The 17,044-nt window shown below is 50.1% G+C and overlaps 1 protein-coding gene across 1 annotated transcript in view; it reads left to right on the top strand.

Moving 5' to 3' along the window:
* The window catches only part of CACNA2D2 (calcium voltage-gated channel auxiliary subunit alpha2delta 2), a 750,433-nt gene that overhangs the window by 657,064 nt on the left and 76,325 nt on the right, over positions 1–17,044 (top strand). The window contains exon 14 of the mRNA XM_025204332.1: positions 5,359–5,408. Within this exon, the coding sequence (XP_025060117.1) occupies positions 5,359–5,408 (50 nt within the window). The remainder of the gene's footprint in view (positions 1–5,358; positions 5,409–17,044) is intronic.

The raw sequence follows: 17,044 nt of genomic DNA, 5'->3' as shown, positions 1-17,044 counted from the left end.
AAGGGTTTGGGCATGAAAGTAATTATCAGTCAATTTTACATCATAATCAGAAGACTGAAACCGCCTCCCCTCCACAAAGATCCTTCACATGGTCACCCTTTTTGGATTAACTAACCACTGCACAGAGTGCTCCTCAGTGGCCCAGCATAACCCAAATTCATCTGTGTCAGTGGTTCTCAACCTTTTCAGGGTTACAGTACCCCACCTCCACTTTTTTGAATGTGGCAACACTCCCAGCTGCAAACCACTGTTGATTGCTGCCTCAGCTTACCTCAGTGCTTCTCAGCCAGGTTCTGCTGTCTCCATGAAATTGCCCTGTGTGCCTGCTGCACAGTCAGTCTGGGAAAGGCTGTGCCACACGTGCGCACACGCCATGCATTAGAGCTCTCTGATCATCCTAAAGCAGGCAAGAGCTACCTCAGGCTGTATAACCCTATCTGGTCTGGCACCCCTTACACTTTTCTCAGAAATAGAAGCCTATGAGACAGTTTCACTTATGCCTGTTTCCAGGAGGAGAATAAGGGATGTTGGACCAAGAAGCACTGCATACCACAAGGCAGCTTTGCTGCCTGCTTTAGGCTAATTAGAGAGCCTTAACATAGGGGGATCACACAGGGAAGTTTTACCTGGCCACTGCCACCATGGCACCCCTGAGGGGACTTCACAGCACCCAAGGGTGTCACCGCACGTTGGTGATCAATGTTCTGTTGAATGGTGAAGTGCCTGAACTCAAAGAAGAGATGCACCCAGACCAGGAACCAAAAGAGGTGAAGGGCATCATAAGAGCTGGTCCCCAAGAATTGGTTCCTGCTGCTCTTTAGGGTCATTACATTGGCCTGGCCCAGCGGGAAATTGACCAAGCAGATCACACTCCCGTTGGCTACCTGATAGGGGACAGAAAATGTATGCAGTTTTGGAAAAGTCCTAGCCCAGTGCGCTAGAGAGAGTGTGTGCCGAGGGTGGCAAGAGAGAAGGAGGTATGTGTGCATGCAGTGAAAGGAAACCAGTGAAAAAAATGAGAGAGAGAAGTAGGTTAGAAGGGCATTTAAAAGATGCTTTAGTAGTTCATCCCCCAAAGTGAGGTAGGATCAAGTATGCCTAAGCCAGCTCTGACAGATGTTGGTCTGACCTGTTAACCTCTGAGGAAGGAGACTCCACCTCCCCTAGTAAGACCTTTTGATAGAGGCTCATTGGACCAGTTTTCCCCTTTGCTTCAGATTTCTGCCAGCAGTCAGATTTGAATGATACTGACTGGATGTCGATCAGATTCAAGGCCTACGTCATGTACCCTTGAGCAACCCAGCTGGATTGAGCCTGAGTAATCAAGGCAGATGGGTGACATAACTAGACAGATGAGGAGAAGTCATAGTAATAGCAGCCAGCAGGATAAGATGGGCATATGCTGTTGATGGACAGATGCCTTAGAGAGAGCGACAGAACTTGAAGACCCGTGGTTAAAACATGCTAAGTAATGTTAGATGTGGCTGTCTGGTGTCACTCCCAATCGACAGTGCATTGCCTTCAAATGGAGATGCAGATGATAAAAAACATCCATTGGAGCAGCTGAAACTCATTTTCCCCATATCAAACACCTATTAAGTGGCCTGTGTTCTGTCTGTGCCATAACAGACATTGCTCTGTAAAGAATAGGCCTGTTCAGGTCTCTCACTGAGAGGTGTGGGGAAGGGGAGGTGGGGAGCTATTAGCCAGGGAAGGACCATGCTGGGGATTTCATTTCAGAAAGAAAATAATTCTCCCTGCACTGGGTAAACTTCCTGAGGTGAAACCAGCCCTCTGGGGAGCCTGGTTAGTCTGATCCACAGAGACACTCTATGCTGTCTGCGGTCAGACCCTTCTGACATGTGATCCTAGATATCAGAAGGGCTTGCCAGCACTATGGACAGCACCACAGCCATGGCTGCCTGCCTCATCGTGACAGCGTTTGCCTTCCCCAGAGGTGGTGGCTCTAGACCTACACCATCAGTGACCCCCTGCTTATCAGGATCCTCCTACCTATTGAGCCAGGATTTAGCTAGGGCCTTGCTCTCACTTTGTGATATGGGAAGGACTTGGGGATGGAGAGCCCCTGCTCTGCAGCATGAAGTATTGGCTTCTTCTAGAGCCAAGGTCCTGGGATAGCTGGGCTGGCAGTTGGATCCACTGCAATAGATCAGAGTTTCCAAACATGATGCTGTAGTCCTGGGGACCAACTTTTTGGCAGGTGTGCCACAAATTAGTCCCACATCCTCCCCAAGTGCCACCCTTCCCAATTGTCACTGATCCCTTCCCTGCTTTGCATTCTGCTTCCAGCCGTATGCTCCCTGCCTGATCTATTGCTCTGGTTTTTGCCATGCACTCCCTATACAATTTGCTCTGCTTTCCGTCCTATCTACAACTGTGTTGCACACCCCCTCCCTGATCTGTCCCATGTCATACAGAGGCTGCTGATGTCACTTGGGATACCCATGCCACAAGTTGGCTAACCTTGTCCTAGGGCATGTCAGTAATCCTCTCCCCCCCACCCCTGGTTTCTGCAGACCCCGTGGCTTCAAGCAGGGGTTTGCAACCTATGGCTTTCAGGCCAGAGTTGGCCTATGTAGCCATTTTATCTGGCCTGCAGATTTGGGGCATTTCTACAAGGTTTCAGTGGCCAGGGCATTTGACAGCATTTCAGTGGTAGGGGACTTCCATGAGGGATTTCTGTGATGGTGGATTTACTCACTAGCAGCAGGGAGAGTTTGTAGCAAGTCCATGGCCACAGGTGGGCTGTGAAGCCCCCTAGTAGCCATGTAGCCCCTGTCAGACTCAGGCTCAGCTGCAGCCCTTCCCTTGGATCTCATGTGCCACATCTTGATCTTAATAAAAATTATAAAAAGGGAGGCTGCCTGTGAGCTCTACATGAACCTGAGCCTGTATTGATCTTCAGTGGGCTCCCCCAGAGTCCCCTTAAGCACCCCAGACCAGCAGGCCTTCTCAGCTTGCCTGTGCCCCTGCCAGGCACTGATCACCTTAGGGGCTCCTTGCATGGTTCTTTAACCTTCCCTATGCCACACCCCAAGCCTCACAGGTGTTACTAGCTGATGTTTGGCCCTTTCAGACATCAGGCCCCCAACCTTCTCTGTCTGCTGGGCCCCTGCCCCGCTCTGTCTGGCCCCTGTGGCCTTACACTCTGCCTACTCTGGGCCTGATAGCTGCTCAGGCCTTGAGCCTGCCCCTGGCAGGATTTAAGACTGTTGCATGCACCACAGGCACTAATGGGACCTTCTTAACCACCCCTTATAGTCTCAACCCAAACCACTGGTTGAAACAGCAACATAAACATAAGCCCCTGAACTATTACAAGTCAGTAACAATGGAAACAGCCCTCTGCCCCTTTAAGAGGGCAAACCTTTACTCCTAGTACAGCATGCCTTCTAGCCAGGGTACCTTATGAGCCCCCTGAGCCTCAATACTCCTGTAGGCAGCAAAGCAGGCAATCAGACACCCCTAGGTGGCTCTCCTGGACAGGAGCTCCCTCCTCTGCAGGTGCCAGGAAAAAAACTTCCTGAGTGGCTCAGGCTCTGGGCTTATATAGCTCTAGCCTGAGCCCTTCTCCAGTCCTGTGTTTCATTAGCTCCCTTCCCCACCTGCAAGCAGCCTCACAGGCTGCCAGCTCCCTTAAAGGAACAGGCACACTCAGTGCACAGCTATACAGGTCAGTGTGGTGGCACTGCAGGAGGGAGCAGTGACTGAAACCATGGTGTCAGCAGCATGGGCTATGTTGGAAATTGTCCATAGTCAGAGCTAAGCTCTGTCAAAGCAGCCCCCTGTTCCTAAATGTTCCTGACCCCTGGCTTAAAGGCTCAGCATCTGCACCTCTCACCCACTCTGGGTGTCACTCATAGGAATGCCTGGTACAGAGCAAAGGCCCCCACTGTTCTTCTTCCCCATTATCCATAAATGAGATTCCCCACCTGTTCTGTCATGCCTTAGCTCCCCCTCTGGGCCACCATCCTGCACTGCCTGGGAGAACAAAAGCAAGTTCTCCAGCTGGAGCCATTCCCCCCCATCCCAGAAGGTGGAAGGTGCCCCTGTTAGCTGGCACCCAGCCTCCCACAGCACACACTGAAGCAGTGTTGTCAGTTCTTGTAGTTTTACCACAGGTTACAAGATAATTAGTGTTGTCTACAAAGCTCCAGCTTCTGGAGTCAAGTGAATGCTTGTGGGTCTGAGTTGTCATTTCAGAGGAACTTTCTGGCCCTTGTTGCAGAAGAAATTTTTGAAAACATGACCCAAGAGCTCCCTAAATGCTTTGAAGCCAGAAGGCAAAGAGAGAGAGAAAGAGCACCAAGCGTAATGTATTGGAGTGTTTGTGCTCTGGGGAGGTTTGACTTGTGAGATTTGGGGGTTGGCCACTTGGCAAGTGCCCAGAATAGGCTGCATCTGCCTGTACCCAGGATGACTCTGAGGGCTGATGACAGGTGCTTGCTTGTTGCCTATTATCACCTCCTGCCAGGGCAAAAGGAGGAGGCTCTTTACAAGCTGCACAGTGAGGTCCTCTGGCTTTGGCTGGCAGAACATCAGTGCTCATCAAAGTGATGGCAGCTTAGTGCACTGGGAGAGCAGATCTGTTCAAGCTGCTCCAGATGGATCTGATCATATACCTCATTCTGGATATTCTGCCTCTCTGCTGTGCCAGCTTTGGGAACATAACATGTACTGTTCTGCTGATGCTGCTTCACTCCAGAGTGCTGCTCCCTACTACTCCAGCTCTAGACACCCACACAGAATGCTGCCAGGGCTCCTCCATCCTGACCTGCTGAGCTCTCCACACACAGCTCTGCTGCTGCCCCTCCGTTTGACCCATAACATTCCATGCTCGGGCTGGCCTCTGTGTGGTCTGGTGCCACATCTGTTTGCCTGCAGAACTTCCTCCCCCTGTTCCCACCCAAACAGGCTGTAAATTCTGTGTCCCAGTTCACTTGCTGGCTCCTGTCTCCTGGTCCCAGTATGGAACTTGAGCATTCAGGATCCTAGATCAGGGGTATCTGCGGCTGGTGCCAGTAGGGCTTTGGGATTATATCCTCTAAAACAGGGGTGGGCAAAATGTGGCCCGGGGGCCAGATGCAGCCCACCAGGCCATTCTATCTGGCTTGCGGGGCCTCTAAAAATTTTAGAAAATTAATATTAATCTGCCCTGGGTTGCCTGTCATGTGACCCTTGATGGCTTGTCGAAACTCAGTAAGCAGCCCTCTGCCCAGAATAATTGCCTGCCCCGCTCTAAAACATGAGACGGGCTGTAGCCTGTGGAAGTAGCAGGGGACATGACATGCAGCACCATCCATGTTCCTACAGCTCAATGTTCTGTTTCTTTTGAAGGTTACTACTTTGAAATTCCCTCGATTGGGGCCATCCGAATCAACACCCAGGTAAGGAGGCATGCTAGACTCTCCAGCACAGGCACACACAGAGTCTTGGAAGCCTGGAGACACCACACTGGTCACCTAGTCTGACCTCCTGCCCTAGTGCAGGCCAGAGAGTTTCAGCCTCATGGCTTTGCGCTAACCCTAGTGATGTGTGTCTGAGCTAGAGGGTAGCTTTGAGAGACTTCTTCTCCTGATAAAAGACTCCCTTGAGACAGAGAATTACTCCTTCCTTCCAGCTTGGAAGCTGTTCCCAGAGGGACTAATCCTCACTTGTAAACATTTGCACCTAGTTCTATTTTGGTATTAGCTGGTTTAAGCTTCCAGCCTTAGGGGCTAGTAACAGCTTTGTCTTCATAAGGGTCTCTCCCTCCAGTGTGAGGGGCTATGATTTAAGCATTCACTGGACACATCTACACGTGCACTTCACTGTGCATTAAACTAATTTAATGCACAGTAAAGCATCACAGTTTACATGTGCACTGCAATAAGTGCACAATAGATTAATTTACTCTGGTGTAGGATAGTCCCATCAGGTATAGGTACTATCGTGTGCTGCAGTAAATTACTGCAGCACATGTAGAGAGTGATGTAAGCATTAGTATACTTTGGCTCAGATTGAGCTAGAGTATATTCAGTCACGTTAGTTGCATGTGTAGACATGCCCATTGACATCTGAGCTAATCCTGCCCAAGACTTTCTCCCCCTGCATCTCCTTCCAGGCTTTAGTATTGGCTGTCTAGCTGCTGGAAAGAACACTGGTGCATATTGGCTACATGTTTTAGTCTCCACACTGTCTAACACTGCTCGAAGCACTGTGCTTAAACTATACTGGTATCTTCTCTTTCCTGTAACCCCAGCATAGCTGGCACCATTAGAGTGTTGCCCTGGTGGTGGGCTGGAGGGGAGAAGAGCTAGTGTAGCCACAGCTTTCATGGCTGGTTCAACCTTTCACCTCCTTGCTCCCACCAAGGTTCAAGCATGCCCATGGCAACATTGCTACAAATGGGTGTGGAGTAGCTGCACAGGTGTCAGAGTGGGCAGAGGTTCACAGGCTTTGCTCTTCACAGCTTAGCCAGGTCAGGGACTCAAGGGGAGGTTGCTCACCAGGGGACCCATCTCAAGGCCACATCTCGGTCAGAGCTGAGCAGACCTTCCTGACAGTCTTTTTCCTGTTCTCTCTCCCAGCCCCTAGAGCACAGTGCACCTGGGCATGAGGTGCACAGCACTGGACCCTCACATTCCCTGGAGCACTAGAAAAGGGCTGGGCAAGTATCCCCAGGAGCGTACTACAGCATTGTCTGCCTGTTTGGGACAATAGCAATCATGCTAGAAGGGGCTGTTGCCAACGTGCTGGTTCCTGAGTTACCTTGCCCTGTGCATCTCCTGGACCCATCCCTGCTCCTGAGCCCCATATATATCAGAGATTAGCAAGGGCAGAATCTTACTTAGATCAAGATGGCCCCAAATTGGTTTGCAAGATGGTGTCTTAGCTCTAGGGAGAGCCTTTACCCAAGAAAGGCTGGCTGATGTGGAACATCTGTGCAGAGGTGTCCAACCTTTTTGAATGTGGGGCCAGATCATAAACTTTTTATCACCTAGTGGGCCGGCGAGCCTTATTCAAAGACCTCACAGGAAGCGGTATGACATCACCCCCCCGAAACAAAAGTACAATGTTTACTTTTGTTTCCTGTCGCAGCACCTCAGGCCTCAGAAAACAGCTTGGAGGGCCACATGTTGGACAAGCCTGGTCTAGGGCATGCCTTGTCTTGGGCCATCCAATCCAAAGGCCATTTTTCAGGGATGGGAAATCTTTTTATAGCCTATGGAAGCAGTCTCCCTAACCCATATCAAGCCAATGCGATGGTGCCTAGGGGTGCTGCTCCATCCTTGTGGCCTGTCAGGAGCTCATCACATAGAGTGAAATCCAGGTCCAACAGAGGTCAGTGACAGAAACTCCTGGGACAGCTGCTGAGCCTGGGTTTCACCACTCAAGTGTTGTGTCCCTGTAGCAGGAGGTTTGGTGCTCCTGCTACTTTAAGAGAAGGCAGACTGCAAATGGGGCAGTCTACAAGTGCTGCAAGAGGCAATAAGGGGTCATGTGACCCGATCAGGGGCCAGGCTTATGGGATATAAACCCACAGCCTGAGCTGGGGCAGTAATGTGATCCTGGCAGAAAGATGTGAAAAATGCCTGAACAGCAGGGATGCAGCCAGGCTTATGGCAAACACTTAAGCTGGGGTAAGCAGGATGGTCAGAAACCCATAGCCTGCAAGGGGTGAGAGGCAGAGTCATTGACTTTTAGCCCAGGAGGGGTTAGTAGGGCCATGGAGTCTGGAGGCTTCAACTGGCCTAGAAACATGGCCAGGGCCAAGGAGGGATCACAGCTAGAGACTGTAGGGAACCCAGAGATCTCAACTGACCTAGGAACAGTGCCAGGGTCCAGGAGGAGCTAAAGGTCCAGGAGACGCCACTGCCAGAGATTGACAGGGTCATGGACCTGTAGTCCAGAGAAGGGCAGAGTTGGGGCCAGGAGCCCAGTACCTCAGGAGAGGTGGAATTAGGGTCAGGGACCCAGGGTAATCCTGGCAAACCCACACTCAGGAGTAGCCAAGATGGGCAGAGTGCCTGGGTATGGGCAAAGAGAGAGAGGCCAATAGTGAATGGTGACATCTGCAAGGCATGGGCATGGTGTAAGTGGTCATGTAATTAGCCCTTCCAGGGGAAAGTGGAGACACCTGAGCTCAGGCATATGAGGTAAAGCTTGGGAAGCCTCTCTTTAGCTAAAAAACTAAATACATCAAAGCACGGCAGGCAGGCGAGGGGAAGGGGTGACTGTTCAAAGAGAGAGCAGGTTGACAAGGGAGCTCCAGGGGCCTGAACCCCGTTACAGTCCCATAGAACAGTGATTGGGCTGTGGCCTAGGGCAGTTTGAGCACACTGGCCTCCCACACACAGGCCCCATCAGGGAGTCACCTGCTTATAACCTGGTTTCAATAGTGGAGAATTAGGAACTCTTAAGACATGAACTAGCACTACAGCAGTGGTACCACCACCCTGGTGCTGGCCACACAGCTCTGCTGATGCCCCTCAGCTCTGTCCTGTAGCCACCCTGTTGCTCTGGTCCTGCCCTTCCAGCTCTGACAAAATTCCTCGATTCCCAAGCCACAGCCCTTTTATCCCAGCCCTGGGCTCCCCTCACAAGTTCTGCCAGTGCTTCTCAATCCTAGCCTTTTACCTTCCTCTCTACCCCACTCCTCCAGTCCTGAGTCATCCTGGAGGCATAGTCCTTAAGTGCCCTGAATGTTAAAGTAGATAAGCATCATGGGTACAGGGTGGAGACAGAGAGAGCTCACTCACAGCAAATGCTTATGTTATGGGAATCCAGAGCTGGTCTATCTCACCCTTTGGGAAACTGGAGAAAGTGAACTTTATCATATATAGCTGTTTCTTCAGAACGAGAGAAATCCATAAAGCCAAGCTTGCAAGTAGGTGCCACTCCTGAGAGAGATGATGAAGACATTACAGGCCCAGACCTTGTCACCCTGGACTGGGATCTACAGAATCTCCACCAGTATGACTTTTAATCCTATGTTAGGTGAAGAGCTGCAGGTCATGTCTCAGAGCCCTGCCTCCGCACACCTAATTTTGCTGACTATGTGAAGGCTGCAGCAATGAAAGTAGGGACACCTGGGCAATGGACCTGGCTGGCTGCACCCAGCTGCAAAGACCTGGGTGGCAACTTACTGAGTATATGTCCCCTGGGATGTAATGCTGAAGGTTAATAGCTCCTGACCAGGTATTTATTCCTGGTTAAATTAGTCAGGTGGTTTCACAGGAGCTTCCCCTCTGGGCAGCTGTTTCATTCCTCAGTAGTTTTGAAGATAATACAGAGCAAAGCAAGAGTGCCATTTCATGGGGTTCTCTCAGGTTTTTACCAGAAGCCCTGTTACCAAACTGTCCATGACAGAGCCTCAAGAATCCTTCTTGGATTCTCCTTGCTGTGGTGCCTTTGCTCATTAGCCTTAAACACTAATAAGATCATCAGCTACTGTAATAGGGTCACCCTTTTGGCAAGCATGCTGCAAATTATTCCTACACCTTCCTTGAGTGCCACTCTGATCCCTTTCCCCCTGCTTGATTGTCAGGCTGTGGTCTTGACCCTGGGGCCTTGGCCTACCCAGCACAGCAGCTCACCCATCTGTCACCTCACCTACAGAGTAATAGGGCTGATGTAGGTATCCAGAACCCTCTATCTGGGCCTAGGTGCATGCCTATGCCCTGCCACCAGAGTAGCCAGACAAAATCAGCTGACTTCTTACCCCTTCTCATATAAGTCCCTGACCCAGAAGGGGTAGTGTCTGGGCAACAGGGTATAACTGTGTATCTAGGCTGCTGCACCCTTGGATTGTGCAGCTACTGACACTGATGGATTCTTTGGATACCTGACCCAGCTAACCTCCTGACCTTGTGTTCTGCCTGACCCTCTGGATACCCAACCCAGCTCTGGCCTGACCTAGATACTTGACCTGGCTAGCCCCCGACTTCACATTCTGCCTGACCCTCTCGACCTCTGACTTAGTTTCCCAGACAGGTATCCTGGCTTTTCCTGACCCTGAGGAGATCCCCAGACCTGGACACCTATTGTGTAGCTTAAGTTGCTTGGATCAGCACATGTGGCAAAGAGGGCTCGGATGGAGGTGGACTCCAGTGCTCCCAGACCCACTTGGGCCAGACCAGCTGCCACACGTGGCTTTCGCCTGGCAGGTGCTAGAAGATCAGGTCTGGCAGATGTTGACAGAATCAGTCCATTTGGTCCCAGGTTTTCAGCTCTACAGTGAGGTCTCCATGCATTAAGCCTCCATGCCTGGAACCTCACATACCCATCTCTTTAGGAGAAAGATATGACTGTGATCGGCAGGGTCCCCATGCAGTGCCACGAAAGATATGACTGTGATCGGCAGGGTCCCCATGCAGTGCGTCATCCTATTCATAGCCCAACCTGAGCTCTACTCCTGAGACTCAGTAAGGGTGATAGTCTAGTGGCTAATCTTTTAACAGAAAACACTCTGAAGTGAGCCACACCTTCGGTGGTGCATAATAGTCCGGTCCTCCAAGACTGGGGAGCATTCCCAAGGAGTTTACAGTCATGTTTGGAGACCCTCACCCAGCCAGGATGGTGGAGGTTGTGCTGTATTCCCTGCATCAGGGGGAAGATTCTGTTACAGCTTACACATCCCTCTTCCATTGCAGCAGACATCCAGTGGAATGAGTCAGCCTAACTCCATTATTTCCACTGAGGTCTGCGGGAGAAGTTTCACAGATGAACTGTCTTGAGAGACACCTGTAGAATTTGATGTGTTTGTGGACCTGGCCATCCAAATTGACCTCTGCTGCTGGGAATGCAGAGAGGAAAAGAAAGACACCTTGTCCCCTCCAGGGCCTTGCCATGTTACAGTTGCTCTGAATCCCATGCCAGTGGGCAGAGCAGAGGGCTCCAGTGCCCCATACCAGTAGTACAGGAATAGTGCCAGCAACAAGAGCAGTGCTATGATGCTGGAGTACCAGGACATGAGTGCACCACATACTCCCACAGAGGGGGTCAGAGTAAACAAGGGATACCGGGTCTGATGAAAGGGACTAACTTTGGGTCATACAAAGTCCCCAAGGCACCAATCACCAACGAAGTCTGTGGCAAACACAGCCAATGGAATCCCCAACTACTGTTACACAGCCGGCTCTTGAGTCCCATGGCAGAACCGCTCATTCCTCATGCTGACCACCCTACTGGACTCTGGGGCCATGGGTAATTTCATTGATGAGACCGTGGCACAAGGTCTGTAAATCCCACTAAGACGATGATGCAAACCCAAAACAATAGAGACTATAGATGACTCCTCCCTGGCTACAAGGCCTTTCGAGTGGGAGACCGCTACCCTTGAGATAAATCTCCTTGGACATAGGAAAAATTTGGGGGGGCCATTTGCTCCCATACTACCCCTTGATTTGGGGGTTTTCCTGGGTCATGCGGCATGACCCACTAATCAGGTAGAAAGCCTGGGAGGTCCACTTAAACTTGAACTACTTCCAACAACACTGTTGAAAGGCCCAGGGGACAGACCTCCTGCTAAGATCCAAGCAGGAGGCCTATCTACTGCAGCCTCTATGGAGGTACCATCTCCAAAACCCAAAACATGTTCACCTAAGTAATACTAGGAGTTTGCAGATGTCTTTGAAAAGAAAAATACAGATGTTCTTCCTCTGCATCAGGATTATGATTGTCCCATTGATCTACAGCTAGCAGTGAAAATTCCTGTGGGATGCATTTATATTATGTCAAAGCCCAAACTCTCCACCCTCCACAAGTACCTAGAAGAGAACCTGGCCTGGGGATTTATACACAGGTCCACCTCACCTGTGGGAGCCCCTGTTCTGTTTGTTAAAAGGATGGGAGTCTCTGTCTGTGTGCCGATTACTGGGCACTGAACCAGATCGTTATCTGTAACCAGTACCCTCTACCTCTCATCCCAGAACTGCTTGATCAGCTCATATCTTCACCAGACTTGATTTTTGGGGAGCTGCAACCTGCTGTGAATCCATGCTGGGAATGAATGGAAGAACACTTTTAGGACACAGTATAGGCATTTCAAATAATCATGCCCTTCAGCCTCACCAGTGCCCTGGCTACTTTCCAACATTTTATCAATGACATGCTATGAGACCTACTGGACCACTTTGTAATTGCCTACCTGGATGACATACTGATTTTATTTTGTTGGAAGAACCTAGCCAACACGAAACAGAGACATCTGAACAGTACTAAAGGACTTCGCCAACTCAGCCTGTTTGTGGAAGTAGAGAAATGCACATTTGACCAAATGACAGTTCAGTTCCTTGGATTTGTTCTATCTGCTGAAGGCCATCTGGAATGAAAAGAGCTCAAAAGATTTCTAGGTTTTGCAAACTTTTACTGAAGATTCATTGCAAACTTTGCCTACATTGTAAGTCCCCCTCTGCCTTACTGTGGAAAAACATACAGTTCTACTGGTCCAAGGAGGCCCAGCAGGCATTCAGACACCTGAAACAGGCCTTCACCTCTGCCTGTGTGCTCACCCATCCACACCCTGCCTGCCATTTGTAGTACAGATAGATACCTTTAGCACCTCCATAGATTAAGTGTTCTCCCAATGGCAGGGCTTAGAACAGACCCCTACACTCCTGTGCCTTCTTTTCTAGAAAATTTACCCCAGCAGCACAGAATTATGAGGTCCTGGACTGAGAACTCCTGGTCATCCATGTTGCCTTTGGGGATTGGTGGCACTACCTTGAAGGACTGAGACAACATACAGGTCCTCACAGACCATGAGAATTTAGAATTCTTCTGCAAGATGAAAGTTCTCAATCACTAGATGCTTTTCTTCTCCTGTTTTGACTTCCAAATAATGTACCAACCTTTATCCAGAAACAGAAAAGCAGACATGCTATCCAAAAGACTGATTATGACCCAGACCTTGGGAAGGCGCCAGCTGAATTGAGCCCTTCTCTAAAGCCACACAATGTTATCAGCACTCCATGGTATGTAGACTTCCTGACCCTGCTTCAAAAGCTGCCACTTGAGAAGAAATCTCCCCCACTTCCCCAAGGCGTAGGCAGCTCTCTCTTGATAGTTCCACTAGCAAGGTAGGGGGTCATATTCGCTTGGGATAGGTTCTAAGTGCCTCCAGGTCTGGCCAGACTGATAGTACTCTGTGTAAGCCATGATTTGCTGTTAGCAAGCCACCCAGGAACAGACGAGACTTTTCAACTAGTTGCCCAATGCTTCTGGTGGCTATGGCTGCATGAGACAGTCTGAGATTTTATCCACTCCTGCAGTCTTTGCATCAGCACTAAATGACCCACACAGAAATCCTGTTCCCCCTGATCCTGATCTATCATTTCTCTAGATTTTATTGTAGAGATACCCAAATCCAATGGATATTCTACAATGCTGGTGGTGACAGATCAGTTAACCAAAATGACGCACTCGGTTCTAGTCACACATCTGCCATCAGCTAAAGACACAGACCAATTATGGTTAGACAGTGCAGTTTGCCTTCATGGCTTCCTGGACCACATAACCTCCGACCGCAAGCCCCAGTTCATTTCCTGATTCTGGCATGAGGCCCTGCATTTCCTGGGTGTCCAGGCCCAGTTCTTGTCTGCATACCACCCACAAACACATGGTCAAATGGAGAGAACAAACCAGGTCCTAGCAAGTACATCTGGTGCTACCTCAGTGAACAACAAGACAACTGTGCTCCCCTGACAACACTCACCAAGTCTGCCTATAATAACACTATGCGCACCTCAACTGGGTAAACGCCATTCTTTGCCAATTATGGGTTTCCCCCCTGGCTACACCTCACCTTGTCCATTGCCTCCGATAACACTGCAGCTGCAGACTGGGTACAACATGTGCTGGAAGCTGGAAAAGAAGCCTATAAACAACGTGCAGATCAACAGCAACAGCAGGCCCCTACCTACTCTATAGGACAAAGTATGGCTGTTAACAGAACACCTTCACACCCTGCAGCCCTTGCAGAAAGTGAGTCACAGGTATATCGGCCCCTTCTGTCTCACCTGACAAATCAATCCAATTATCTTTGAATTGCAGTTTCCCTGAACACTGAAAATCCATCCAGTCTTGCACATGTCCCTGTTTAAGTCTTACACACAAAACATGTTTCCTCACAGATCCCACTGTCTTTCACCAGTAATGACTCATGGCCAGGAAGAGTATTTAGTCAAAGAAATCCTGGACTCAAGGTGCAGATGAGGGTAACTACAGTACCTAGTAGACTGGGAAGGGTATAAACTAGAGGAATGTGTACAGGAGCCCATAGAGAACATCCACACCTAGTACAGAAATTCTACCAGGGAAAGGAGAGAGCAGCACTCCCTAGAAGGGCTGCTGAGCAAGAGGGGGCAGAGAAAGTAAGGTAATGTCAGGCTGTGGTCTTGAACCTGGGGCTTTAAACTAACCAATGAAGTAGCTCACCCTGGTCTGCCACTGTCTTTTTATGCCTAACCTAGCAACCAAGGGGACTCCCAAGGCATAATCTAGGGCTGCTCCCAATAAATCTCCCAAGCTTTGTACAAAGGAGAACTTTATTGGTTACAAGGAGTAAGTTTGGAATAGGGTACAGGATAGAACAATATCAGAGAAATCCCTTAGAGCAAGCAGTGGCATGGTAACCTTTGATTATGTATCTGTGTTACTGCAAGCTATATATCTAGTTAGATCTCAAGTAGCTTACAAGTATCATCCAGAGGCAGGTGGAGATTTCCTCTGGAGGCAAACAGTTCATTGACCATGAGTTTCAAGAGAGAGTGAGTTTCAGATGGTCCAGCTTCTCTGCCTCCTGGGCAGTTCGTAACTTATATAGATCTTATGACCTGATTTACTTGATCTCATGAAGGCCAGCAACTGTTGGCTGCCAGCCCACCAATTTGAAATGCATCACTGATTGCAGGGTAGATTGGCAGGGTCTCTAACCCCCTCCCAGTTATGATGATATTGCTTAGAACAATAGGGAGTTTAAGCCCCCACCCAGGTGTGTGAGGCCAGTCATGTAGGCAGAGGGAGCATGTTTCCCCCTCCCTCAGGAATGTATCCAGCTCGGGTAACAACTCAGAGTTACCTGAAGCCGATGGGGCCAGGGGTGTCTGCCCTGTGCAGTGACCATGGTAACCAAATTGCCAGATTGGTCACCTACCTAATAGCAGAGTTTGGGGAGAGACAGAAATGGCATTCTGCCACAGGGGTCACTCTTTTCGGCAGTTGCCAGGAGAAGGAGCAACTGCACAAGAGAGTGGCCCCATGCATCTGGCTGCCTGCTTTGCTACCTCCAAACACAGTAAGACTCTAGGGGTTCACAAGGTGCCCAGAGATAAAAGGGGTTGGTATTCTAAGGGGGGGAGTTGGCCATCTTAAAGGGGCAGAGCACTGCCTTTATCATTAATGTTATGTTGTAGCCCAGGGGCTTAAGTCTGTATTATTGTTTGCACCAGTGGACTGGGAAGAGAGTAATAGGGGAGGAGGAGACCTCATTGGGGGCACACAATTGTGAAGAGCCCCAGCACCACAGGGGCATGAGCTGCAAGAGGATACAGAGAGCCCAATGCCAGAGGGGCGCAAGCTGCAAGGGGATGGAGAGCCCAGCACCAGAGAGGCGCCAGCTGCAAGGGGCCAGAGAGCCCAACACCAGAGGGGCACGAGCTGCAAGGGCCAGGGGCCCAGTCATAGGCAACTGGTAGGGGGGCAAAGAAGTGCACGTGCCCCCCCCGATGGGGCCAGTGGCCCCCCTGACGGCTGACACTGATGCTGTTGGTAGGGCTGGTGCCCCCCCTGACAGGGCCGCCGCCCCCTGACGGGCCCCCCGCCATTGGCAGCTCCTGCAGGTGCCCCCCCAGGTTCAGGAGGCACCAGTCCCTCATGGGTCCAGTAATAAGAGGAGTTTGTGGGCTAGTGCCTCAAAGCCAGGCCCAACACAATGGGTCTAGGCTAGAAGGCCTAGCTATATCAAAGGGGCAGAGTCCGAGTAGGGCAAGGCCCCAACAGAGCATAAGAGCAATGTAACACCTGAGAGGCATGGGGCGTGGTAAAGGGATGGTTGGAGCCATGCAATTGGTCCATAAGGCCTGAGACGTGATATGAGGGTGCCCTCGGGCCAGAGCTTGCACGGTCACAGAGCTACCAAGGCCATCACAGCCACCCCTGGGGATCTCACGCCGTGACAGTGCCCATCCTGTCAGCGGGAAGTCTGAGTTTTCCTGCTTATTTTCTGATGGAGATGCTGGGATCTTTCTGCACTCCAGCAAACTTTTCTGCATGTGCTCATTACTTTCCCCTCCAGGATAATCTGGATATTGGCCCTATTAGTGTGGATACTGCCCTCTTAACATGGCTCAGACATAAAAGGAAAGGGACTTTTGGGAACTAGAAGGTACAGGAGTTTCTAGGCATGAGAAGTTTGGAAATGTGATGGGCATAATTTCTCAGGGAGAGGCTGTATGGGACTTGGCAACTTAGAATACACTTGGGAGCCTTGCCCTGATCTCCCACTGCTCTAACTGAACCAAGAAGATCAAGAGCATGGAAGTCTTCTCCAGTCAAGACAGATGGTAGAGGTTGGGATTATTCCCTGTAGAAAGGGTCCAAATGAGAGAGGAACTTGGTACAAGTGTTCCAGGCCTTCAAAAATCTTGTTTTGCATCAACTCCAGAGACTTGTTAGTTTGCAAAATAAAATCTCTGAAGATTCCACTGGCACTGAGCATGTTCTAGCCTGGAGGTGCTGTGCCTGAGGAACACTTTCTCTGCAATTACTCCTCCTAGCCTCTGTGGGCCACAGTACCTCTGAGCACCAGAAGTGAGAAGTAGGGACTACATTTTCCTGTTTCTGCAACAAATGAAGCTTAGTTCCTACAGGCAACAGTGTCCTTCACTGCACATTTTACATCGTTCCCAGAGTCCAGTGGGGAAAAATAGTATGTGATTGTGTGATTAAGAACTGCAAGTTAATCTACATGCCCACCTGGAGGAAGGAAGCTAAGTTTTGAAGGCTTGACTGCAGCCTCAGTGATCCTGTAACACAGGTTTTG

The sequence above is a fragment of the Alligator sinensis genome, unplaced genomic scaffold (assembly GCF_000455745.1).
Source record: "Alligator sinensis unplaced genomic scaffold, ASM45574v1 scaffold858_1, whole genome shotgun sequence".
Taxonomy (NCBI): domain Eukaryota; kingdom Metazoa; phylum Chordata; order Crocodylia; family Alligatoridae; genus Alligator; species Alligator sinensis.
Note: the sequence above shows the minus strand (reverse complement) of the source record. Positions and strands in the feature narration are given on the sequence as shown.